We start from the raw sequence: 26,902 nt of genomic DNA, 5'->3' as shown, positions 1-26,902 counted from the left end.
CCCAAGTAGCTGGGATCACAGGCACGCACTATCACGCCTGGCTGATTTTGTATGTTTTAGTAGACAGGGTTTCACCATGTTGACCAGGCTGGTCTCGAACTCATGACCTCAGGTGATCCGCCTGCCTCGGCCTCTCAAAGTGCTGGTATTACAGGCGTGAGCCACCACGTCTAGCTGGTATTATAATCTTATGGGACCACTGTCTTAATATTCAGTGCGTTTTTGACTGAAACATTGCTATGGGTGCATGGCTGTATTTGGTCTTTGTCCCCAGTTCCTGCACAGAACTTCTGAAACCTTTGAAGTTTGAGTTTATGCTAATGAGGCCACTTAGGGTGGGGCCCCCTGGATAACCTCAGGCTCAGGCTGGTCAGCAGAAACGCCTGCTGACCTTTGAGCTTTGGGGAGAGAGGGCATCTGGAGATCCAGCTCCATAAAATAAACTCTTGAATGGTAAGATTTGGAGAGCTCCCAGGTAGATGAACACAGCGAGGTGCTGGGAGGATGATGTGCTCTGAGCGGGCGTGGAGCTCCAGGCACCTCCCCATGCCTTGCCCTCTCTGCTTCTTTTTAGTTTGGCTCGTCCTAAGTTGTAGCCTTCATCATAAACCCGCAAGTGTAAGGATTTTCCTGAGTTCTGTGAGCTGTTCTAGCAAATTATTTGAACCTTAAGCGGGTGGTGTGTGGGAGCCCCTTCAACTTTGTAGCCAATCTGGACAGAAGTGAGGGTCACCTGTGGGCCCAGTATTTGTGACTGGCAGTGGAAGTGAGGCAGTCTTGTGGGACTCAGCCCTTAAACCTGTGGAATCTGTGGTATTGAATTGCAGATACTCAATTGGTGTCCGGGAAAATCACAGAATTGGTTGATGGTGTTAGAAAACACCCTACCAATATAACACTTAAGTTAATTTTTAACATAATATCTGACAGAGTTTTCACATGTTTTAATATTAGAGAAGAAATAGTGGTGTAAGAGACAAAGAAATCACAATTATGCATAAAAGAATTTTATTTAGTGACCAGATCCCAATGAATAATGTCAGTCATTGCTTGGTTCTGCTAAAATGTTGTATTAGATATATTCTTAAGAAAGTGTACAGTTGCATCACCAAAAGCTGTTTAATTTGGATTGTGTAGAATAAAAGAAAACCACATAAGTCTTTGCTCTTTGATAAAAATTTTAAAATATGAAAAGGAAAAAAAGAAACCCAAAAGCAGTATTCAAAACTAACAAATGTCACCTTGGACTATTTACAGTAAGACGCCTTTTTGACAGGACAATCTTGTTCTCAGCTTGTTCCTTTCCTCACATTTTACTTACAGGGATTCTCACTCCCCCATCTGATCCCTATTCATGACTTCTTTCATTCCTGTCTCACATGAAACAGCCATCTTCCATGCTCCCTCACGCATCTTTGAGTCTCTCTCTGACACTCCTTTTTCCTACCCTTAAATTATCAATAATTCTATTCAAGAGACATTCATTGAGCACCTAATACGTGCCAGGCACTGTGCTAAGAGGTGGGGAAAAATACAGAGATGAAAAGACATTGACCTTTTCCTCAAGAAGTTCAGACCTTGGGTTGAATTAAAAAATGTTTTTTTTTTTTTGTTTTTTTTTTGAGATGGAGTTTCGCTCTTGTTGCCCAGGCTGGAGTGCAATGGCTTGATCTCGGCTCACCACAACCTCTGCCTCCTGGGTTCAAGTGATTCTCCTGCCTCAGCCTCCTGAGTAGCTGGGATTACAGGCATGCGCCACGACACCCGGCTAATTTTGTATTTTTTTTTAGTAGAGACAGGGTTTCTTCACGTTGGTCAGGCTGGTCTCGAGCTCCCGACTCAGGTGATTCGCCCACTTCGGCCTCCCAAAGTGCTGGGATTACAGGCATAAGCCCCACGCCTAGCCTGAAAAATGTTTTTCATATTATATTCCATGTAATCCCAGACCTCTATGGGGTCAGTCTGGGGATTTCTTGAAAGAAAGTGCACTCATGGAGGGTCTGTCCACTTGGCTCACTCCAACACAGTTTGAATTTGGAATTCTGTTCTTCTTCATGAAGCAGTCTCAAAAGCTCACACCTACAGTCTGAGTTCTGAACACTCAGCAGGTGGGAACTGGGAACTGCGGGTTGGCTAGCAGGGGAGCCAGCTGTGTCCATTTGGTTTTTAGGAAGGGTATTCTTTTAATCGGATTCTATCAATTCCAAATTTGAAAAGCCCTTAATCAAAAAAAAAAAAAAAAAACCTACTAAATTTGAGCAAAAGATATATATTTAAAAAGTCTCCCCTGATTTGGACTTGCAACAAGATACTCTAAGATGCCTATCTTTGATAAATGTCCAGCAGCAGCTCTTTTTATTACCTCTGCACATCCATATTTCTTTCCATTTTTCTGTGATATTTTCATAGCTTCCAATGTAAGCCTGCCAGTGACCTCTGTTTTTCTTTGATCATGGTTGAACCCAAAGCAAGCTCAGCTCTTGCATTTGGTCTACATCTTTGTCCATGAGGCTTAGAGAGACTCATGGTAGTTACTTAAAAGAAAAATAAACTATGAAATATAAAACATTGTACATGGCATACTATGAAAGCAAACACTAAACCACACCTTCACTGCCCCCTTCTTGTTCTGGGCCTGGCAGACCACGTCCCTATACATATTCACATTTGGAAATCATTCTCAGTTACAGTGCATCAAGTCCAGATCACGGTGGCGGGCTTTGCTTTCACAGTCTGTGGCACATGTCTCTCCTGGGATCCACGCAGCGGACCACTGAACCACGACGAAGGGGGCTTTCGTGGGTAAGTTCTAGTCACCATGCCTTTCCACAGGCGACACAGGGTCACATCTCAATACAATTTCTGTCCTATTCGATGATACACTATTATCCATTCAAGAATATTAGTGCCAGATTCAGAACTTCCTCACGAGCTGGTTCCAAGCCCTTTGGACCTGAAGGCAACTTTGGGAGTTGGCATTACTCCCAAGGAACATTTGGCCTGCCCTACTTAGTAGGGTGCTTGAGACATGTGGAGAGAATGGGAAGAGGAGGGAGTGCTGGGAAGGGGAAGGATAAGAAGTGATCATGCACAAGCTTCTTGCTCTGTCGTGCATATATTTTCAGTGTAACAGCATGTATGTCGACACATAAGGGCTTGTGCTTTTTCATTAAAGAAATAACTCGCCCTGAAAAGCTCATTTGGCAAATGTGGCCATGAACGTGTGTGTGTGTGTGTGTTTGAGAAATGAGGTTCTGTGTCAAGTCCCGTGAGTGTGTCCTACTGGCCCCTCCCCCACCGTCACACCCACCTCACCAGCAAGGAAAATCTGATGGGTTACACCTGGTCAGTCTGATATTCAGAAGCTTCTGACAGGCTTTCTGAGAAGCTTAGGAAATTCTCCTGGTACTCAGAGCAAACAATCTCATAGCGGTAATGCCGGAACTCCACGGCAAAGGTGCCAAAATAAGACAGGAAGCACATGACCAGGCCCCACTGGACCCTGGCTGCGTACATGTGGATGCTTTGGGCCATGAGGATGAAGTCTGGGGAGAAGCAGTCAAGGAAAATACCCTCATCAGCCACATTAAAACTGGAATCTTTTCAGGGCAGAGACAGATTATAGGAAAAGTCTGGCTCTCCTCCTCACTAGCAAAACTGGTAGCCTGCTAGAGCTTGTTGAACAGGAAAATCTATATGAATAATAACAGTTAACATTATTGAGCTTCTATTTGGTGGTAGACATGCTTTTAGGTGCTTTCATGGACGGTATCACTTAATCCTCACAACAATCCTATTATCATTGTTTTTGTTTCTCTTTTTTACATGTTCTATTTGCCCTTAAATACTCTCTTATCCAAATAATTGTCAGTTTGTTAAAAAATAGGGAAACTGAGACCAAATGGGTAAGTAACTTGCCTGAGGTCACACAGGTATTAATTGGCTGAGCTGGACTCAAACAAGCACTCTAACTCCTGCGCCATGTATTCAACAGCTGTACTCTGTAGCTGCTTACAAAACTGGGAGATTAGAAAAAGGATGACAATTCCAAAGTAATTAGTTGGCCAGAAAAATAAAGCAATTTTTTTTTTTTTTTTTTTGAGGCAGAGTTTCACTCTTGTTGCCCAGGCTGGAGTGCAATGACACGATCTCGGCTCACTGCAACCTCCGCCTCCTGGGTTCAAGCGATTCTCCTGCCTCAGCCTCCGGAGTAGCTGGGATTACAGACATGCGCCACCATGCCCGGCTAATTTTGCATTTTTAGTAGAGATGGAGTTTCTCCATGTTGGTCAGGCTGGTCTCGAACTCCCAACCTCAGGTCATCCACCCGCCTTGGCCTCCCAAAGTGCTGGGATTACAGGAGTGAGCCACCGCACCCAGCCAAAATAAAGCTAATTTTAAAAATATCACTGCAAATGGTGAGCCGAGACTGGCCACTGCACTCCAAGCTGGGTGACAGAGCGAGACTCCATCTCAAAAAAAAAAAAAAAAGAAGAAGAAAGCATTGCAAATTGCAAATGACTATGAATTCATATCTGCAGAAATAATTTCGAACATATGAAATTACTAACTACCGACATGTAAGCTGTGTGTGGCTCTGCAGTGCTACTGACAGTGTCTGAGTGGCTGGCCCGTCTGTCTCTTCTAATTTTTACTATTGTCTTTCAGACAATACTGTATAGATTAGTTTCATTCCTCATATCACGTTTAAACTTGTATAATAAACAGATGAGGCCAGGTGGGGTAACTCATGCCTGTAATCCCAGTGCTTTGGAATGCTGAGGTGGGAAGATCACTTGAGCCCAGGAGTTTGAGGCTGCAGTGAACTATGACTGCACCACTGCTCTCTAGCTAGGGTGACGGCAAGGCCCCATGTTCAAAAAAAGAAAAACAGATGAGACCCTTACGCCTGGATATATATGGAATGTGTGTGTGTGTGTGTGTATCTGTATCTGTATATACACAACAGAATAAATGGAGGGAGGAGCTGGGAAGAAGGGTAAAAAGTTTATAGCATGCTTTAGTGAAAGGCCAAGTGTCTGAGGAACTAAATACATTTACTTAGAAAGATCAGAAACGTCTCTTTAGAATTAGTTTTATCTTCAAGACCTGAAATCGGGAAATTTTCAGAGAGCAAGAGTGTGAAATTACTTCAGCCAAACTTTGCTCTGACTGGGCCTTAATCCATTCACCTGAGAACCAAAGGGAAAAAAAAAAAAAAGATTCCACATGTTCAGAAACCATGAAACGGAAGCATTTGGTGGAAGCTCAAAACTTGGGATAGGCCGGGCAAGGTGGCTCATGCCTGTAATACCAACACTTTGTAAGGCTGAGCAGTGTGTATCACTTGAGCCAGTAGTTCGAGACCAGCCTGGACAACATGGCGAAACCACGTCTCTACTAAAACTACAAAAATTAGCCGGTGTTGTGGTGTGTGCCTGTAATCCCAACTACTCTTGAGGCTGAGATGGGAGAATGGCTTGAACTCGGGAGGCAGAGGTTGCAGTGAGCCAATATCATGCCCCTGCACTCCAGCCTAGGTGACACAATGAGACCCTGTCTTAAATCACAAAAAACATCTCGGAATAATTTAAAGCCTGCACATTCTTCTGAACAAGGGTGCAAAATATTGCCAAAGCAATATTAACTTATTACTTAAATTAATGGAGAAAGCATATCTCCTTGTATCTTATATTGGCAGAGTTTTGATCTTTTTGTTCATAGAGTATTTATTAGGTTGCTAGCAAGAACCAAGTTTTTTGGCTTGAACTTAAGTCCTTAAATGTTCTCTATCTAACGTGACTGTAGAGCTTTGAAAAATCAGCAAAATGGTGAAATGGGAATTTGTGAATGAAGAAGAAATAAATAGTCCAAATACTCCACTAACTATAGAATGGGCTCTGAACTATGTATGTTTTCATATTTTATTCTTTTCCCCCCTCATCTTAGGGTCTGCTTCTATTCATATTTTAAAGCTACTTTCTCTTTTTTTTTGGGGGGGGAATCACTTTATTTTTTTCTAGCTATTTTTGAACTTCTTATTTATATTTATTTATATTTCAATAGGATTTTGGGGAACATGTGGTGTTTGGTTGCATGAATAAGTTATTTAGTGATGATTTCTGGGATTCTGGTGCACCCCCCACCCAAGCAGTGTATAGTGTACCCAATTTGTAGTCTTTTATCCTTCATCCCCCTCCCATCCTTTCCCCTGAGTCCCCAGAGTCCACTGTGTCATTCTTATGCCTTTGTGTTCTCACAGCCTAGCTCCCACTTATGAGTAAGAACATAGGACATTTGCTTTTTCATTCTTGAGTTACTTCACTTAGAACAATGCTCTCCAATTCAACCAGGTTGCTGCAAATGCCATTGTTTCATTCTAAAGCTACTTTCTCTAACTTGGGGTCCTGTAGTGGTTAAGAGTGCAAGAGCTGAGCCTGAGTTTAAATCTTGATCCACCACACATTATCTGTGTGATCTTAGGCAAATTAAACTTCTCTGTGATTCACTGTTCTTACATGTTAAGTGAGGATAAAAAGAGTTGACACATTTAAAGTACTTAGAATAATGCCTAGCACAGTGTCTAAATATTGGTGATTATTATGACTGAAGATGTGTAATTGTGTTTTCTGTACAATATACCCTTTAGGAACCTTGATTCCTTTCTCTGGTTTCCTGAGGAGGGCCTTACTGGAGTGAACATTTCTTTTATTTTTTGAGCCAGGGTCTCACTCTGTCACCCAGGCTGGATTGCAGTGGCATGATCACAGCTCACTGCAGCCTCAAATTCCTGGGATCAAGCAATCCTCCCCACCCAGCCTCCCAAGTAGCTTGGACTACAGGTGCACACCACCACACCCTGCTAAATTTTCTAAAATAAATTTTTATAGAGACCAAGTTTTGCTATCTTGCCCAGGCTGGTCTTGAACTCCTGGACTTAAACAACCCTCCTGCCTCAGCCTCCCAAAGTGCTAGGATTACAGCATAAGCCACAGCACCAGGCCTTTTTTATTGATTGGTTGATTGATTGATTGATTGTTAGAGACAGAGTCGATCTTAGCTCACTGCAGCCTCAAACTCCTGGGCTCAAGCGAGCCCACCTCAGCTTCCCCAGTAGCTGGGATTACAGGTGCTTGCCACAACACCCAGCTGAATTTTATATATATATGTGTGTGTATATATATATATATATATATATATATATATATATATTTTTTTTTTTTTTTTTTTTTTTTTTTTTGTAGAGACAGGGTCTCTCTTTGTTGTCCAGGTGGATCTTGAGCTCCTGGCTTCAAGTGATCCTCCTGCCTCCACCCCCGAAATTGTTGAACACTTCTGATTACTCCATGCCATGGAATGAGTGACTGATTTGATTGGTGGGATGGGAATTGGCAGGCTTCTATTGGACCACACTACCAGTAGGTGAGGTCACTGCACTCCATCCTAAGCTAGACTGTCTCTGGGATCTGTGTGGGGCTAAGCGGAGTGAGGTGCTTTCCTCTGCCTTTCCCTGGCTTCTCTGCTTGTCACTGGGTGGTTAAGTTGAATTCCAAGGTGTGAGAGAGGAGACTTGCAGCATTTTCCTTTCCAGGTTTACTAGGATAAAGGCTGATTTCTTCATCCCCATCTGGCTCCTAGCATCTACTCTCAATTAGTTCAAACTCTGAGGGGAGGAAGGGAAATGTATAACACCCCAAAACCTCAAATATTTGAGGAAAACTACACACGCAGCGTTAATCTACAGCTTGAATTTGTCTTCCAGAAAAGCTTCATTGTTTTCCGGAAAGATATAAATGTATTGGTCCTCTGAAATTCATTTCAGAGCTGCAAATGAAATGAAATAACAGGGCCATTAATAAAATCACAAATGAATTTTTTTAAGCTGGAGAGAAAAATGACAATTCTCCCTTGGCTATGCATTCTCTGATTTTCACAAATAAGAACTTTTACATCATTAGTGAAAGGAGAGTGTATGACACCATTCCTGAAGACTGAAACAATCTGGAGAGGACAGACCTTGTTTTATTTTTATTTCTCCATCTCCCCTTTGGCATGAAAAGTCGGTCTGAGAGTTTTTGTTTTTATACCCATTTACCTTTGTTTTGCCTTAAGATTCTGAGATAATCTGGCAGAATATCCTAACCCACTGGGTTCTGCCACAGAGACAACTTCCTTGTTTTCATCTTACTGGCAAAAGAACCTTTTCACATTCAAAGGATACAGAGGACCACACAGAGAGTGATAGATGCCGACAGAATAACTCGTGGAATTCCAACTTTCCGTCCTTCATTCTTGATGTTGACCTTGAGTGTCAGCGCAGCCTGGATCCAGCAGGTCAACGTGCCAAATCCAAAGGTCAAGGAAGTTCCGACGTTATGGATTTCTTCATCATTCGTGAGCTTAGGGGTGAATGGATAATGACACATGAAGGCCCATTCAGCAAAGAAGACAGGCAAGTTGAAGGAATATATGAGGGGAAAAGATAGGAAAAGAAATATCCCAACAATGGGATAATAGATTGTGGAAAGATTAGTTCTTTGTTCTATTCTCAAATGGTTTGAACTCTGAGGGGATGAAGGAAATAAACAATAGCCCCAACCCTTAAAAACATTTGTTTAGAAAAAGTAAAAGAAAACAACAGGAGAGTTACAGAAAAAGAAATGTTTCTACAAGCATACACCCCAAACTTTCCCAGGCTAAGAAAATGTGACCAGGGATTTGGACATGGTTTTTGCTTTTGTGTGTGTGTGTGTGTGTTTCGTTTTTTTTTTTTTTTTTTTTTTTTTTTTTGAGACAGGGTCTTTACTCTGTCTCCCAGGCTGAAATACAGTGGCGTGATCACGGCTCCCTGGCTCAAAGCGATCCTCCCACCTTAGCCTCTGGAGTAGCTGGGACCACAGGTGCACGCCACCATGCCTGGCTACTTTTTTTGTTTTGAAGGAAAATTTGTATTACTTTGTTTTTTATGTACAGAAAACTCAACAGTGTACATTTAACCCAGCTTGGTGGTAAGTTCTTTAGCCTTTGCCTTTTTGAGCTTGGCAATGTGAGCTACAGACATGGGACCCAGGACATTGCCTCCCCAGCGACGGAGGATCTCATCTCATCGAATCTGTTGTTGTAAATGGTCCTGATAGCTTCCACCAGCTTAGCCAAAGCTCCTTTGTCTTCCAAGTTAACCTGTGTGAAGGCAACAGTGCAGCAGGTCTTCCTGTGGACTAGATGTCCCAGTCTTGCCTTCCCCTTGATAGTGCAGTAAAAGACCCCCATTTTACGACACAGGGCAGGCAGGAAGACAACTAGCTTGATGGGATCCACATCGTGTGCAGTCACCACCAGCTGAGCCTTTTTGTTCTCCTCCAAGGTGGTGACAGTGTTAACTCCTGCTTGAAGGGCAGGTGGTCTCTTAGTGGGGACGTCCTCTTTGCCAGCAGCTTTCTTCTCAGCCCAGGCCAACAGCCTCTGCTTCTTCTCTTGCTTTGTCTCTAGTCTGTACCTGCGGGCTAGCGAGCGCAGCTGAGTAGCTGGTTGGTGGTCCAGGACCTGGGTGAACTGGTTAATTGCAGGAAACACTTACAGAGGTTAATCACAGCTGCTTATAGAGGATGGCTGTCTGCCGTTGCAGCCTGATATAGTGGGGCAATTTCACAAAGCGAGTAAGGTCACTTGTGGGCTGGATGTCCCATCCAATGCCAAAATTCTTAGGCCTTTTCTCAAACCAGGGATTCACCACTTTCTTGGCCTCCTGCTGCTTCACGACAGCAGGGGCCGGAGCCATCTTCTTCACTTTGGCCTTCTTTCCTTTCAGCACCTTTGGTAGCGGGAGGAGAGCACTAATTTTTTATTTATTTATTTTTTTTATAGAGATGGTGTCTCCCTACGTTGCCCAGGCTGGTCATGAACTTCTGAGCTCAAGTAATCCCGCCTCGGCCTCCCAAAGTGCTGAGATTACAAGCGTGAGCCATCAATCCTGGCCAATATATATTTACTGATGGAGGACAGCCAATTCTAGGCAAGTCAATATTTAATTGGCACAGACAACTAAAACTCTTTAAGCTCTGTTCTTCACTCTTACAAAACTGGCCCGTCTATGTAATGCGACTAACTCATTGTTTGTTTGTTTTTTTTTTTTGAGATGGAGTGTTCTGTCACCCAGACTGGAGTGCAGCAGCATGATTTCGGTTCACTGCAATCTCTGCCTCCCAGATTCAAGTGATTCTCCTGTCTCAGCCTCCCAAAGTGCTGGGATTACAGGCATGAACCACCATGGTGCCTGGCCTAAGTAATTGTTTTTGTTGTTGTTATTGTTTGTTTGTTTGACACAGAGTCTCACTCTGTCACCCAGGCTGGAGTGCAGTAGTGCGATCTCCACTCACTGCAACCTCAGACTCCTGGGTTCAAGCGATTCTCATGTCTCAGCCTCCCAAGTAGCTGGGATTACAGGCATATGCCAGCACACCCAGCTAATTTTTGTATTTTAGTAGAAATGGGGTTTTACCATGTTGACCAGGTTGATCTCAAACTCCCAACCTCAGATGATCCACCTGCCTCGGCCTCCCAAAGTGCTGGATTACAAGCGTGAGACACCACAACCGGCCCTAATTCATTGTTAATGAGAATTTTTTGTTTGTTTTAGTTTCCCATAGTAATAAGAAAAACTGTCATCTATGAGCTTTTGCCACATATAGAGACCCACAGTAGGACAACAGTATTTGAAGATTCATACTCAAGGCTTTTATAGAGGAACCTAAATAACCCATTTAGGTTATTGCTGTTGGGGGTTATAGATGTAAACTCCCCAAATCATTACCCACTGATATTTAAAAAATATATCCATCACTTAAAACTCTTTTTGCATTTTCATGTGTATATATACATATATACATATGTAAATATACATATTTTTCAGATTATCACCATTAGATCATAATTTTTTTTAGTGAATCATACTTCACCAAGACTATCCACTTCTTCAAAAAAAGAAAAAATAAAGTCTATCCACGTCTTCATCAAATCTAGCGTATATGTTTGTATGCATATACATGTATTGGAGATGGGGTCTTGCTCTGTTGCCCAGGCTAGAGCACGGTGGTATGATAAAAGTTCACTATTATATATTTACATATTTAAAAAAATTTGTCTTCCTTTTCCTTTTCTTCAACATATATTTTTTAATTGCACATATAGGAAAGTAAAATCTATTGTCGAAGATATGGCTTTTAAACCCATTGTGAAAGTATTATTTTTTTGAATTGCTATTGCCTTCAGATGTTTTGTTGTTTGACATTGTTGTTCATAATGGTTGCATCAAATCAATATTACTTTCCTTTTACACTTTTTTCTATTGTTTTTGGCTGTAGGATTTTTACCTCTTTTTTGGAAGAAGCCATGTTTTCTCTCACAGTTCAAAAGATATATTTTCAAAATTATTCAAAATAATGATACCTGAAATCAAATTTTGCTTCTAGAAAATTGGTTTTCCAAGCTATATAAATCTATTCATTTATTATTTTTAATCTTTAAAACAAGATAATATAGTTACATAGTTCAAACTTAAAAAAATTATAATGAGGGATCGATTGAAAAGTCTGTCTCCCATCCCATATACTAGCCACCTGGTTTCTCCATGGGAAACTAATTTGTCATTTCTCATGTATTCTGTTATATTTCAGCAAACGTTCTTCATAAGTAGTGTCAACATTCATGGTCTTGGGTATTTGTGGTTCACCAAAGCCACCCAATCTTGGGGAGTTTTCTAGGACTTCCGTAAAGAACAAAATGTGTTCTTAGTAACTCATCAAAGCCCTGGTTGAGAGAAACAATAGTGATTGAGCACTTTACAACATGCCTGTACCCTCAGCACAGGCCGGCAAGTGGGGGAAACACTCCCACCAAAATTTCAGTTAAAATGCCCCATGCCTTGCCTTACATTTTGGATCGTAACAGGATAAACTCTCAAATATTCTCCTGGTAATCACTGCCTCAGCCAATATATTCTAAGAATGCAGCTTTCTGGTTGCTTAGCTGGATACAGATGGGAGATAGAAAAGTTAGAGGAATTGGTGGGATTGCCCATTTACAACTCGCCAAGCAAAAAATACTTATTGGGTTGCTACTATGTGCCAGGGGAAGTCTTTGCAAATGAGTGATCCATTCATTTGGGAATGAATCAGCAGTGCTGAGGGTAGGACAAGAAATGGCCTTAGAAAATCCACTACTATTTTCATTAGGAACATTACTAAATTAACACTAGAATGCTGAGGGTCTTTAATGCCTATGCTTTTTGGGGTTTCATTCAACAGACAGGGGGAAGAGTGTCAGGATCAGTGTTTGCCCACAAGGAGGAAGTTTCTAGCAGTAGTATAAATAGCATAGGTTGGAGGTTGGTGGGGAGGGAGGGAAATCAGTCAACCACTATCATAGTACAGAGGTTTCCTTGTCTATTTTACAAATAAAGTCATTCTTGTCAAGAGTTGGGTGATGGTATTGGCAAGGAAAATTATGCTTAAAGGTTGTGACCTTGGGCTTCTGAATTTCTAGGAAGAAGAGTTAGGAGTAGTATATCTTTATACAAGCCATAAGTGTTCTAGAGAAATTCTGGGCTTTCAAACTTGACTTCCGCATAAACTTGCTAATCTGAAAGCATGCTTTTATCCAAAAAGGATGTTTGGTGTTTAGTTATAGAAAGGCAATGATCCTATTGGTTTTCTAGAAGGGTACATTAGGATGCAATTTGTTACGAAAAAAGTATAAACCACTTGGAAATCCTCTGTAGAAAATATACAGCTGTTCTAGTAGCTGCTTTTCTCAGTAGCCACACTGTATTTCATAGGCATATTTAACAACCTCGCACACTTAAGAGAACTCAGGAAGACCAGCCTGAGAGATTAGAAAGGCTGAACTCTGGAGAACCTGTGCATATTAGGAACCAATGTTCCTAATTTTTTTTTTTTTTTTTTTTTTTGAGTCTGATCTTGTCACTCAAAAAATCTTTTTCCTGACTGGATTCAGACTTAGAAGTAGAAGCTCACAGAGAGGAAAGTCTGCGTCTCTTCACAATTTGTTCCTTGCGCTTCTCTTTAGCCTCCTTCATTCTCTTGGCCAAAAGTTTAGCATAATCTACAGCCTCTTCCCTATTTTTCTTAGTACACTGCTTCTTCAGAGCAATAGGCTGCCGTTTGTGCTGCAGGACACATGGAGTAACAAGACGCTGAATCTTGGCTGCTTTGGTCCTAGGTTTCTTACCTTCTTTAAGGGCTTTCTTACAACATACTGGCAGACATCATCTTCTTTAGAGAGATTGAAAAGTTTGACCGGGAGCGGTGGCTCACGCCTATAATCTCAGCAACTTGGGAGGCCTAGGCGGGCAGATCGCGAGGTCAGGAGATCGAGACCATCCTGGCTAACACAGTGAAACCCTGTCTCTACTAAAAATACAAAAAATTAGCTGGGCGTGGTGGTGGGCACCTGTGGTCCCAGCTACTCGGGAGGCTGAGGCAGGAGAATGGAGTGAACCCGGGAGGCGGAGGTTGCAGTGAGCCGAGATGACGCCACTGCACTCCAGCCTGGGCGACAGAGCGAGACTCTGTCTCAAAAAAAAAAAAGAAAAAAGAAAAGTGTGCAGATTCTGCTAGCTCTTTTAGGCCCCAGGCAACGAGGCACCCTAGTATCAGTCCAGGAATAGCCTTCTCTCTTTTATTTACAATAACAAAGTTGAGAACGCTCAGATTGGCATCCACAATGCAACCACGAACTGATTTTCTCTTTCTTTCTCCAGCTTTCCTTGGTCTGTAACAGGAATGTCCCTTAGTAGCAGGTGGCCACGGCTCTGGGTCAAGACACCCTGCTTCATGGGGAAACATTGTTTGTCATTCCCACCACTGATTCGGACCACATAACCCTTCCATTCTTCACCCAGAGCTTAAGCAGCAACTTCTGTGGCCATAGGCTTCTCATAAAAAGTAGGAAGTTTGGCCGGGCGCGGTGGCTCACGCCTGTAATCCCAGCACTTTGGGAGGCCCAGACAGGCGGATCACGAGGTCAGGAGATGGAGACCATCCTGGCTAACATGGTGAAACCTTGTCTCTACTAAAAAAAAAAAAAAAAAAAAAAAAATTAGCTGGGTGTGGTGACAGGTGCCTGTGGTCCCAGCTACACGGGAGGCTGAGGCAGGAGAACGGCGTGAACTCGGGAGGTGGAGCTTGCAGTGAGTCGAGATCTTGCCACCACACTTCAGCCTGGGCGACAGAGCAAGACTCCGTCTCAAAAAAAAAAAAAAAAAAAAAGTACGAAGTTTGCGTTCATCTTCCACTTTAATGAGTTTCTGGCAGCCAATGGCTGGGAAGGAGATGTTCAGCTTCATCTTGAAATAGCTGAACGCCTCCGAGGTGCCATGGAAAAGAGTCCTAATTTTTTTAAAAAAAGGTTTGTGCAGAATTATATGGGCCATATGGTGATTATACCTCAATAGTGTTGATAATCTCACAAGTGAAGGTCTTACCAGTGTCAGAGGGAGGTGAAAAAGGTCAAATCAAGTACCTGAAAATTACCAAGTAAGGTCATTCCGAAGGAAGCCAGACACAGCGCCACCAATCCACTAATATTCAGCCACGGGTTTAAAACCTTCGGTTTCAGTTGTATGAAGCGCAGAACAGCTACCACAAGGGCTAGGAGTAAAGCAAAGTCTTAAAATGAAAGAAATTAAATCACACACCTAGACTGTGAGGCAGAATTCTATTATTAATATTATTATTTTGCTGCTGCACTATTTTCTTAGGTAAGAGGGAGAATTCTAAAGCCACAATGTGCAAAATTAAACTTTTCACCGCAGTACATTTTACATCTCTGGAATGATCCACAATTTTTCAGAGAAACTTTCCATGCAATGGTTATGATTATTTAGATGTTTTATTACACCCAATCTGGGGAAAGCAGAGAGGCAGAGAGGACTCCAGGCAGCAGGGCCTTATGTTACTTAGGTGAGGCAAGGATGATAGGACTATGAATGGTGTTCTCAGAGTTTTCAAAAACAAGGTCAGCACAGGACAGACTGGCTTAGGAGAGCACTGCAGAGGCTTGGCACACAACATATAAGATGGGATAAAGACAGACTGACTCAGTCATTCTTTTTTTTTTTTTCTTTTTGAGATGGAGTCTCGCTCTGTGGCCCAGACTGGAGTGCAGTGGCCGGATCTCAGCTCACTGCAAGCTCCACTTCCCAGGTTTATGCCATTCTCCTGCCTCAGCCTCCCGAATAGCTGGGACTACAGGCGCCCGCCACCTCGCCCGGCTAGTTTTTTGCATTTTTTAGTAGAGATGGGGTTTCACCGTGTTAGCCAGGATGGTCTCGATCTCCTGACCTTGTGATCTGCCCGTCTCGGCCTCCCAAAGTGCTGGGATTACAGGCTTGAGCCACCGCACCCGGCCAACTCAGTTATTCTTTAGCTTAGAATAGTGTGGAAAATAATGATAGGGTAGGAACATAATGGGAAGCAGACAAGGTTACCACATCTAGACAAAACTACTGGTGCTAGTGCCATAAACCATTCCTGGGGAGAGGAAGAAAAATAATGGTAAGTGTACAAGTTCCTTTATTACTGGTTTTACTCTCACTTCCCTTTGATTCTACTTGGAGGTGTTCACTGTCAAACAACAAAGATAGTTAATCTAAATTAGAGAAGTTACAATATTCACACATATGAAACCTGTATTTGAACACAGCAGATTGGGAGATTTGATATGTACTGGAAATGGTACCTAGTATATCAAGAAAACTTAATTCCTGAAAATAATATTAATTACTCCTTTTAAAAGTCCACTCTATCTTTTGAAGCAAATTGGTATCGGAGAATTTGAAGAGAGAATGAGGGAAGTTACTTAGATTTCAAATCTGACTTCTAATAGTAACCTCGGGATAGTCCATATACTCAAGGCCGTAATCTAAGGATGACCTTTTTTTTTTGCCTAGTGCAGAGATATTTTCATATTTATACAAAGAGTTGGCAGAAGTTAGTCAATAAATGATGAAAAATCACTTTCAATTAATGTAAATTATATCTACATGTAAGGAAACAAACTTACTACTAAGATAATTTATTTTGACATTAAGGTTCAGCAGGAAAGACAATTAGAAATTCAAGAATTACCTTATTTATACAGCAATTCAGTTGGTAATTATTTGCTAAAGGTTTTTCTTTGATTACAGGCCATTATTAGTAGTCATTAATAAAGAAAATCTATCCATAAATTTGCATTTCCCAAGTATGTTAAATTTCATAGTGTAACCCTATGGCTTTAAGCTCGGTAAGTTGACTTTTTGTTCTAAGTACTTCTGATCAAAGAGTGGTATAAAACTTGATTAATATTTGGATTTTAGAAACAAAATAGAGATAAATCATGATTTATAAAAATCTCAAATTGTTCAGCCCTGATATATACTTTAGTATATGCTTCAGCTAGTATCCACTGTTGATCGGAAAATTAATACATTATACCTGGGTTAACAATAGTTTCTCAAACTATTGGTTTGAGGGACCTAGGTAGGAATTATATCTGAAGTCTTTAACAACGACAATAACTATCCTAGAGGATGAAAAATAGTCACAATGTCTTATTAATTTTAGGATAAGAACAGGAGGAGGAAGCAGGGGAGAGGAGTAATTCAACACACAGCACTCCATCACAAAGTGGTCATCAGCTAAAGAAGTCATTAGATTAAGCCTAGAGAGCTCAACACAGGCACCATAGGATATCCTTCTAATGAGTTGTGTATGGCTGTTAGGACATAATAACAAGACACTAAGACAGCACACTTAATTTTTGTTTTCTTTTTTTTGAGACAGAGTCTGACTCTATCACCCAGGCTGGAGTGCAGTGGCGTGATCTCAGCTCACTGCAACCTCTGCCTCCCGGGTTCAAGCAATTCTTCTGCCTCAGCCTTCCAAGTAGCTGGGACTACAGGCCCATGCCACCACGCCCAGCTAATTTTTGTATTTTTAGTAGAGACAGGGTTTCACCATATTGGTCAGGTTGGTCTTGAACTCCTGACCTCAGGTGATCTGACCGCCTCGGCCTCCCAAGTTGGTGGGATTATAGGCATAAGCCTATGATATAGACGGAGTCTCTCTGTCGCCAGGCTGCAGTGCAGTGGCGCAATCTTGGCTCACTGCAACCTCCTCCTCCTGGGTTCAAGTGATTCTCCTGCCTCAGCCTTCTGAGCAGCTGGGACTACAGGCGCACGCCACCATGCCCAGATAATGTTTTTGTATTTTTAGTAGAGATGGGGTTTCACCATGTTAGCCAGGATGGTCTCTATCTACTGACCTTGTGATCTGCCTGCCTTGGCCTCCCAAAGTGCTGGGATTACAGGTGTAAGCCACCGCGCCTGGCTGGCTAATTTTTTTTTTTTTCTTTTTTAATGACCACTGAACTCTCTGGCCATTTTGTGGGATAGGATGGTGCTGGAACTTGACCTAAGCCCTAAACCCAGTTCCTGAAATGGCTCTTCATGTTGACCCACCCAGCCAAACAGTTTGTTCCTTTATGCCCAGGGGAACAGAGTTGATGGCCGCTCTCTTCATTATCTATTTCTGTCCATTAAACACAGGACATGCAACATCTCCTGGTCCCTGCATTGCTAGCTGTCCTATTTGTAATATGAACAGTAAGTCATCTTATCATGAACAAATTATGAAATTCAGCAGGAAACAGAAACCAATTTGAAGACAGGGATTTAACCCAACACTCCAAACTTCCAGAATTGCATTCTAAACACCACACTTTGCCCTTTTTTACCTCTTAACTCCATTATTAATCAGATCAGGGGAGGCAAGCTTTCCTTTTAAAATAGATTCTAGCTGAATTTTTAGAACGATTGATCTAATAAAGATTTTGCCCCATAACAGTTTTACTAACACTTAGGTATGAATGGAGGCAGATTGGGACTGTTATGAAGTCCATTTTCAACCAAGTAGTGATTTAATTATACCTTCTTGAAAAAGACTTACGGGCCATTTCAAAGCCATCTTTATATATGCTAGCTTTTACTACATTCACGTTCTGATCAATAGATATATTTTTTTGTTTCATTAAAAGTTTTAGATTTCACTAACAGTTTCAGAAAAGATTTTAAAAACTCATCCTTCTGTGGTTTTTGGTATTTAGAACGGTTCTTTGCTATACGGAGGTGTCCCCTACTTAATTTTCCTGTCTATTTTTAAAAGAGTGCAAATCAAATAATGGCTGATTTTTCTAACTACATTTTAAATTCTGAGTCTGACTGGGTTTTTAAAGTTCAAAACTCAAAATAACGTCTCTTCCTTGCAGATCTAAACTGGTACCTAGCCAAATTTTTGTTTTGTTTTGTTTTGTTTTACTCTTTATGCATGAATAATTCCTATTTATGACTGCAGTAGAACACAACTGTCAATATGTTTTGCCTGAAGGGAGAGTGGCTGCTATTAGGTGACCGAAATCATTCAGTTATTAGCTTTATCCTCACAACCTCCCCAGGGCAGGAAATCATATTCCTTTGAAGAAATTTGTCTTAGGTCTTTTTCTCTCTCACCCTGTGGAAAGAAATGCAGTTTCAAGACAAAGAGCATAACTAATTCTCTAAAGAAAATAATTGAGCATTCAATCTTTGATTAGTCTGCCAAAAAAGATAAAATATCTTTGCTAATTTTAATACATGCTACATTCACTCAGTTTTAGATTGTAAATTATAATCTATACGGCTGCTGAAAAGCAGTGACTGATAGGCAGTGTGGGTTATTTCTTAAAGTTAGTTATGTAGACTAAAATAATAGTCTGAAGTCTAACAAGGGCGGGCCTGGGGAGATGAAGGTATCCACAGTTTAGAGGAGGAATCATTAGTAAACTGATTCTTTTTCACTCTCAGAGTTGATAAATAAATACTTGTTGGTTTGCTTCCACTGAATACTAATCTTAATCAATTTTATGTCTACCAGATGGTACTGAAAATGATGAACGATAATACAGAATAAACACTGGATGTTGTAATACCTTAGAGCAAGAGCTAGCAAAAGCTTAATTGCTTCTTGGTGGAGCAGGAAGGACTGGAGAATAAGATGATGACAAATGTCATCTGGAAGAGGGGATCTTGCTTTCATTGCTTTGTTTTTGGAAGTGCTTTTGTAATTAGTCAATTATAAGCCTTATAACTGGATAAACTTGTGAGTGATACAAACTGGGTTTTTAAAAATTATACACTTAAAGACTACTGGGAAATATCAGTTTGTCTTAAGCATACAAAGGAAACAATATGTGGCTTCCAATGTGCTCACTGGTTTGTTTAAAGCCCAGTGGAGGACAGACAGCTGGTGACAGCTTTTTTATATTCCAGACTTGAGTATCACGCTTAAATGAGGTAGTATTTGCAAAGCGCTTTGCATTGTTCCTGGAATAGAAATGATGGCTATTAATTATTGTTGCTGCCCCCTGTGGGATGATCATACGAATAGATGGCAGCCTGCAAGCCTATGTGCTATGATGGCAGAGGGGCCAGGAAAGGTCCCTGACCCTGCCATTCAAGGTTCACTCTTGGGCCTTTGCGCTCTGTTAAATGTGAATGTTCCTCAGCAGCTATTTATGTCTTGGGATGAATAAGTTTATTAGGTCTTTTCAGAAGACTGGTGTCAAGAGTAGAAAAAAGGAGCGCATATAAAGGTCCTGGCAGCTCTGAGGCTGAAAGCAGTGACAACCAAACCTGTCTGCCCAGGACTGGCCCTGGTGCCCACGGGTGCACCAGATGCTGCAGGTGCCATCCATCTTGATACCTGTAAATATCTAGGATGTGAAAGTCCTGACTGCCAGGGGCATAAAGAGGAGAGCTTTTTTAAAGACTCAGCAACCCCCACATCAGGATATGTTTAACTTTCTCCTTAGTGGTAGTATAGCAGCCCATGCCTTCCAGATGCTTCCTGCTTTGGCAAATGGGATATGCTTTGGGGAAGGCTGGGGAGGGCTTTGATGGAAAGGTGGTTAGCTCTAGGGAAGAATCTTGTTAACTGTACAGAAGCTCCCCAGTGTACTTCTTTTTGAAGCTTACAGATTCAAGAGAGGCCTGATGGGCCTGATGGGAAACATTCTCCATGTTTCTCATGTTCTGGGCTTTCTGAACCAACTAGTTTCTGCCTGTGTTGCATGTTGGACCACCCATCTCCCTTGATTTTCCACTGACTTCTAAAGGTCTTCCCATTCTTATAGCAAACATTAAAAAAGAACACATTAAGAATGAGTAGGAATTTTGCGGGGGAGGTGAAATAACAGGTTACTTCTTTGGGGGACATGTCCCATAAAGGTTGAATATTCCCTCAGTAATACTACTACCTTTTACTTAGAGTGCAAGTCTCACCATCAAAAGAACTACTTCCAGAACACCATTGTGGGAAGGGTGTGCTGTCTCTGGTCCTTCCTAACAGCATGCTGACAGTGACAGCTAGTTGACTCTTGGAGAGACACTGGGAAAGTCTGACATTGAGGAGATGGTATACAAGGTAGATGTGAAAAAGGATAGAGTGCATGGCTGGTTCCCACCATCTCCGGAGGACTATGCAGGGTTGTGGATGCACTCACAGAGGGACAGAATATTACATGAGGGTCTTGGACCCCAAAGAAAAAGTGAGGAACTGGGGCTAAATATGAGTACCAAAGGTTTCTTCTTCTTCTTCTTCTTCTTCTTCTTCTTCTTCTTCTTCTTCTCCTTCTCCTTCTCCTTCTCCTTCTCCTTCTCCTTCTCCTTCTCCTTCTCCTTCTCCTTCTCCTTCTCCTTCTCCTTCTCCTTCTCCTTCTCCTTCTCCTTCTCCTTCTTCTCCTCCTCCTCCTCCTCCTCCTCCTCCTCCTCCTCCTCCTCCTCCTCCTCCTCCTCCTCCTCCTCCTCCTCCTCCTCCTCCTCCTCCTCCTCCTCCTCCTCCTCCTCCTCCTCCTCCTCCTCCTCCTCCTTCTTCTTCTTCTTCTTCTTCTTCTTCTTCTTCTTTTTAAGCCTACTTCTCCATTTGCCAGCTTACTATGTCTACAGGCACAGGAGAGAGTGTAATCCTAATGCTAATATTGACCTTTAGGTTTAAAGACAGTATCTACACACATCAACAAATATCACAAAGCCCATGCATTTTTTTCATCTTTGCTAGCGACGGAATAAATAAAGCATTCTTTTCAAAGCAAACGTCTTATACAATATTACATTCTCATACAGGATTTTATACCATGAAATATATTATTTTATGCAGCAAAATAAATCAAATCAAGAGTATCTGAATGATAAAGATGGTAAAGGGAAGAGAAAATGTAAGGACAGCAGGGTGAACAAAATGGATGTATGAGAGAAAAAGACCTTTAAGACAAAGAGCTGGCTTCAGCATACTGACGTGATATGATACTAAATGATCAACTAAGCCCCCTATTGTTTCGATAAGGGTTTGGGAGAATTTAAAATAAAAAAGAAATGTACCAAAGCACATAAAGCATTCTTTACACTCTTCTTACCTAGGAAGGCTGCCATATTCATAACTTGACTAAACACACAGCTTGCAGGAGGATCATCACCTGCAATGCTTGAAAAAGATGAAATGTTTTATAGTTACTATATCAAAATCTATGATCCTCCTAACTTTTCCTATGGTCCCACAGAACAGAAGAGAATTGCTGGGTTACCTTATATATGGTGCATGCTTCACACCAGGTTTCCTGGATAACAACAACAAAAAAACACAGAAGTTCAGGTTAAAGCACTGTCATTTGTGCAGTTTAACCTTCCCAGTGGGAAAGTTTTTGCTAAATCTATTGATGAACAATGAAATACCCACAGATAAACTTTACCTTTCAGCTGAATTTAATGGTAAAATTTTGTCATCTTCCACAGCTATGAAGTATCTATCAAAAAAGAATAAGTTTATAGAACAAAGAAATTGAAAAAAAGAATCATTTGTTTCCCAGTTTTATTAAACTAACTGCACTAATTCATATTCACTTTTTCTAACTGAGAAATGCTCTTTTACAATTCTTTACCCATAGCTCATCTAGTTCTTTGAAGCTCAAATGTCATTATTAGTAATATTTCCTTAATTTTCAAAACATCCCCCAAATTAATGGCCATGCCTATAAACTGGAAACTAGAAAACAAGGAAACAGACCTTATAACTTTGAGCAAACTAAAATTAGAGTTCAGTTTCTAACTTCTCAGGAATATGTGTCCTACCTTTCCTAACAAACTTTAAGGAACTAAAATAATTTTCTTAAGGTGAATATTACCTAAAATAAGCAAGCGTGGGGACATTTTGTGGTAAGCCAGGACTTCTGATATAATGATATTCATTTTATAAGCATATCAGACCCAGTCATGAATAACTTGACTATGAACTGGACTACAGATGGAATCCACGGCATATTAGCGTCAAATTCAAAAATCTTGTAAATAATTAATTCAAATAACCAGTTTACAAAATGTTCATCACAACAAGAACACATGAACACAAAATAAACTTGTATTCTTCACCATCTGCTTTGTATAATTATTACTCTTGTTACTTACTTTGGTTAACAGAAAATGGGAAAGAAATGAGGACTTTAGCAAGGTTGAATTAGTAAAATATATTATTTTAAAGTATTTATAAATACAGTCATATAGATATGCCATCTACTATTTTTTTCAGGATGGGGACAGAGTCTTGCTCTGTTGCCCAGTCTGGAGTGCAGTGGCGTGATCTCAGCTCACTGCAACCTCTGCCTCCAGGGTTCAAGTGATTCTTGTGCCTTAGTCTCCTGAGTAGCTGGGATTACAGGCATGCGTCACCATGCCTGGCTAATTTCTGTATTTTCAGTAGACACTGGGTTTCGCCATGTTGGCCAAGCTGGTCTCAAACTCCTGACCTCAAGTGATCTGCCCGCCTCGGCCTCCCAAAGTGCTGGGATTACAGGCATGAGCCACTGTGGCTGGCCGCCATATACTATTAAGGTTTACATTTTTATCTACATTGCACCTGAATCCTTAAATAATTAAATGAGCGTATACTCACACTATCCACAATCCAGCTGAAGTAAACAAAGTAAATACAAGAGGTAGGAACATCCATATGCTGCATTTCTTCCCATCCATGCCTGTACCACTGAAATAAAATAAACAGGTATTAATAATTAAGGCAAAACATTTACTTCACTCTTTCAAGATAGAAAGTTTAGTCTAACTGAAAAAAAAAAAGTGTATTTTATGAAACCATGATTCAAATTGGTATCATCATTCCCACCTACTCATGTGGGAAATCCCTGAAACAGTTAACAGGGATGATTGTTATCTAGCTTAAATATTCCAGAGTTTTAGTTGAGAACTAATAGAAGACTTATTTTTAATTAATTAATTTTTTTTTTGTATAGATGGGGTCTATATGTTTTGTATAGATGGGGTCGCCATGTTGCCCAAGCTGGTCTTGAACTCCTGGCCCCAAGTGATCCTCCTACCTTGGCCTTCCAAAGCCTCACAGGCATGAGCCTCAGTGCCTGGCCAGAAAATTTTTCATAAAAACATTTATCCTTGTATAAGTATTGATACATTTAAGAAAAGACAAAAGAGTTTGGGTTAGGTTAGGACTTTCACTAGAAGAGCTAAGTACCAAAGGTATACTTCAACCTACTTTTAGTGCTAATATTAACATTTATGTATTTATGGATCTGACATGTACATAAATCTATAGGCTGGCAGACGAAGGTGTTAAAAACAAACGATTACTAAATAAATTAGCACTTATCAGGAGGAAATGACAAATGCTTTGCAAATCTGAACTTTTCTCATGACATGTTATTGAGCAGCAATCTCAGGAGACTAAAGATGAATGCTCTATAAAACAATGCATTGTGTATAACTTTAAATTAGTGCTAATAAACACAATGAAAAAATACATATGTCTGGCGTTTGGGATGTTACAAAAATATATAAATAAAAAATCCCCCCCACACAAATGAAGTGAAAACTAGAAGCTCCAGAAGTGTCTATGAAAAATTATCAGTATTAAACATAAAGAAATAACTATCACTTTATGTCTTACCTGCCAGACAAAATCTATCTGAGACACTGGATGCCAACATAATCCTTGTGGCAAAAACACCTGTTCTAAGAAAATTAAGTGCCCTAGTAACCAACACTGGGGACCTGACAATCAGAAGAATAATGTGATTAAATGGCACCTCTAGGGAGATATCAATGCTCTTTATTTTGAGTTTTACAATTAAAACAAGTGTTTTACAATTTTTTACAAGTTTTTACAATTTTTTACAAGTTTTTGCAGTTAAAGCAAGTTTGTTTACTGGGTTTGAACCAGCACTGCCCGATTTGTGAATACCTCCAAGACAACTGCTTTCACATGCTGGGACTCTCTGGACCCTCCAAGTGTTGAGACAAGACAGGGAACATGATGGTCACTTCAGGATGGCAAAACAATCCCTTCTGCAACATCTCAGGAGGTCTCAGTTCCCTAAACGGGTCTACCTGATTACGTAGATCTTTCGGACTAGGAGATAGACACTGGGCCTCATAAAGTGTCTTTCAACAGTGTGCCTTAGTCTAAACACATATCTGGGCAGTGGTGTTAAATAAATTACAGAATCTAGGAGTTGAAAGACATTAGAGCCACTTTCAATAATTTAATTTGCAATGAATCTAATCCAATACAATCCAACTCAAAATTATAGACACCCTACCTGTGCCAGGTACTATACCAGGTGGTGGAAATACTGAGGCAAGGTCTAATGAATACGACTATTTATACGTAACATTCTATGCAATATATAAAAACTATTGTATGAATTAGTGGTCCATGGCTTTCTAGTTTATATAATATGGAAGAAGAGTGAACATTTTAAGCGTACACAACATTGCTAGTCAGTCTCTATTCATTTATTTATGTCCAAAAAGTTGTGGGCTCATAATAAAGCTTTCCATTATGCTAACAAAAATAATTCCGTAAGTAGTCAAATGTAGAGGGAGCACAGAAAATAGGAGTGATGGTTGAGTATGTAAACCAATTATTCTAGGTCTGTCACTGAAATAGGGCCCTCTAATAGGATGAGTACAGCCGAGATGCTTAGGAGATCTGGTTCCCAACCTCGGCTTTCCCAATAACTGACTAATCGGGTCTGGGTCGTTACTTAAATCTGTAACACCATTTTCTTATGGTTTTACAGAATCTAGGAGCTGAAATGTCTTTCAACTCCTAGATTGTGAGATTCAACTAAATGAACACTACTGAATGCAAAGAGAGGGAGAAGGACATCAAGGACAGAGTGGCAGTACCTTGGAGGTTAAGCCAAGTCTGGTATTTTATACCTTTGCAAAAACAGAATGATCCAATGTACTCAAAATTATCAGCCCCAGAGAAAATGTTAACTATCGTTACAACAGATTGCTGAATAAATCAGAATGACAACTTATTAATGTACAATGAGAGGCACAACTGTCAAATGGACAAATACTCATGCTGGCTCCCCTTTTAGGAATGTCTATGTGGGAAATTGAAATTTTCAAGCAGGGAGGTAGAGTGAAGAGGGTTAACAAGATAATTCTAAGACCATGGCATCAAGCTACAATAGCTTTAATACTAATTTCCTGGCCCGAGGTACTGGGATGTCCCATTTAGCCACTGATTCTCACTTACCTGCACTTGTCAGCTTATATTTTGACTAAAGAATTTGCAATAGAGAAATGACTCTGATGTGCTCTCTGCTCCAGGTACTGGGGAAGGATTCCAGGAGGTTCTTGGAGATGAATGTTTAATTTGGTTTAATTTCACAGCTCTCTGAGCTGCCTTGGCTTGACAAGTTCAGATACTTGACTGAAAGTACATTTTTGCAAAGGATAAACAATCTATTAAATTAACTCTCTTTATCTTTTTATTTTTTTTGAGACACGATCTCGCTTTGTCACCCAGGTTGGATGGGGTGCAGTGACGCGATCACAGCTCACTGCTGCCTCAACCTGCTGGGCTCAAGTGATCCTCCCACGTCAGCCCCCAAGTAGCTGGGACTACAGCTGCAAGCCACCACACCTGGCTAATTTTTTGTATTTTTTGTAGAGACAAGGTTTCACTATGTTGCCCAAGCTAGTCTGGAACTCCTGAGCTCAAGTGATCCACCCATGTGAGCCACTGCCCATGACCAAATTAACTCTGTTAACTTTGCCTTACTGCTGCCTGAGAATTAAAGTTAAAAGTAGGAGATGGATCTCTTTCTTGCATCCTTCCAGACACCATGAAAATAAACTGGTCCATTGCTTCTAGTCACATTAGAAAGTGTCACCCAAACTTTACTTATATTTCCCAGCAAGAATAAGTTCCACTCTTTCCCTGAGCTAAATCAACCAGTTTCCTCCCAGCTAGAAGAGTAAATTTTCCCCTCGCCTCTTAAAGGAAAGAGGGGGAGAAGAATGGAATATTCCATACTCCTAAAATAGTTTTATCTTTGCATTCATTTTTATTTTTATTTTTTAAAATTTTCTTCATTTTATTTTATATTTTTTGAGAAGGAGTCTCACTCTGTTGCCTAAGCTGGAGCATGGTGGCACAATCTTGGCTCACTGCAACCTCCACCTCCCAGGTTCAAGCGTTTCTCCTGCTTCAGCCTCCTGAGTAGCTGGGACCACAGGCACCCCGTCACCACGCCCCCGCTAATTTTTGTATTTTTAGTAGAGACAAGGCTTCACCATATTGATCAAGCTGGTCTAGAACTCCTGACCTCGTGATCCGCCCACCTCGGCCTCCCAAAGTGCTGGGATTACAGGCGTGAGCCACCGCACCTGGCCAGCATTTTTTTTTTTTTTTAAAGAGATGGCATCTCACTATGTTGTCCAGGCTGAACTCAAACTCTTGGGCTCAAGAGATCCTCCCACTTCAGCCTCCCT

The 26,902-nt window shown here is 40.9% G+C and overlaps 1 protein-coding gene and 1 pseudogene across 1 annotated transcript in view; both read right to left on the bottom strand.

Moving 5' to 3' along the window:
* Positions 1 to 987: 987 nt before the first annotated feature.
* The window catches only part of TMEM150C (transmembrane protein 150C), an 88,562-nt gene continuing 62,647 nt past the window's right edge, over positions 988 to 26,902 (bottom strand). The window contains exons 2-8 of the mRNA XM_010358929.2: positions 23,034 to 23,123; positions 21,838 to 21,891; positions 21,673 to 21,705; positions 21,505 to 21,572; positions 14,539 to 14,666; positions 8,222 to 8,399; positions 988 to 3,545 (exon numbers count right to left, since the gene is read on the bottom strand). Coding sequence (XP_010357231.1) covers positions 3,337 to 3,545; positions 8,222 to 8,399; positions 14,539 to 14,666; positions 21,505 to 21,572; positions 21,673 to 21,705; positions 21,838 to 21,891; positions 23,034 to 23,113 — 750 coding nt within the window. The 5' untranslated portion in view covers positions 23,114 to 23,123 and the 3' untranslated portion in view covers positions 988 to 3,336. The remainder of the gene's footprint in view (positions 3,546 to 8,221; positions 8,400 to 14,538; positions 14,667 to 21,504; positions 21,573 to 21,672; positions 21,706 to 21,837; positions 21,892 to 23,033; positions 23,124 to 26,902) is intronic.
* Positions 13,028 to 14,362, bottom strand: LOC104658819 (annotated as a pseudogene).

The sequence above is a fragment of the Rhinopithecus roxellana genome, chromosome 2 (assembly GCF_007565055.1).
Source record: "Rhinopithecus roxellana isolate Shanxi Qingling chromosome 2, ASM756505v1, whole genome shotgun sequence".
In the NCBI taxonomy this organism is placed as follows: domain Eukaryota; kingdom Metazoa; phylum Chordata; class Mammalia; order Primates; family Cercopithecidae; genus Rhinopithecus; species Rhinopithecus roxellana.
The sequence above is the reverse complement of the archived record's forward strand: the minus strand, read 5'-3'. Positions and strand labels throughout refer to the sequence as shown.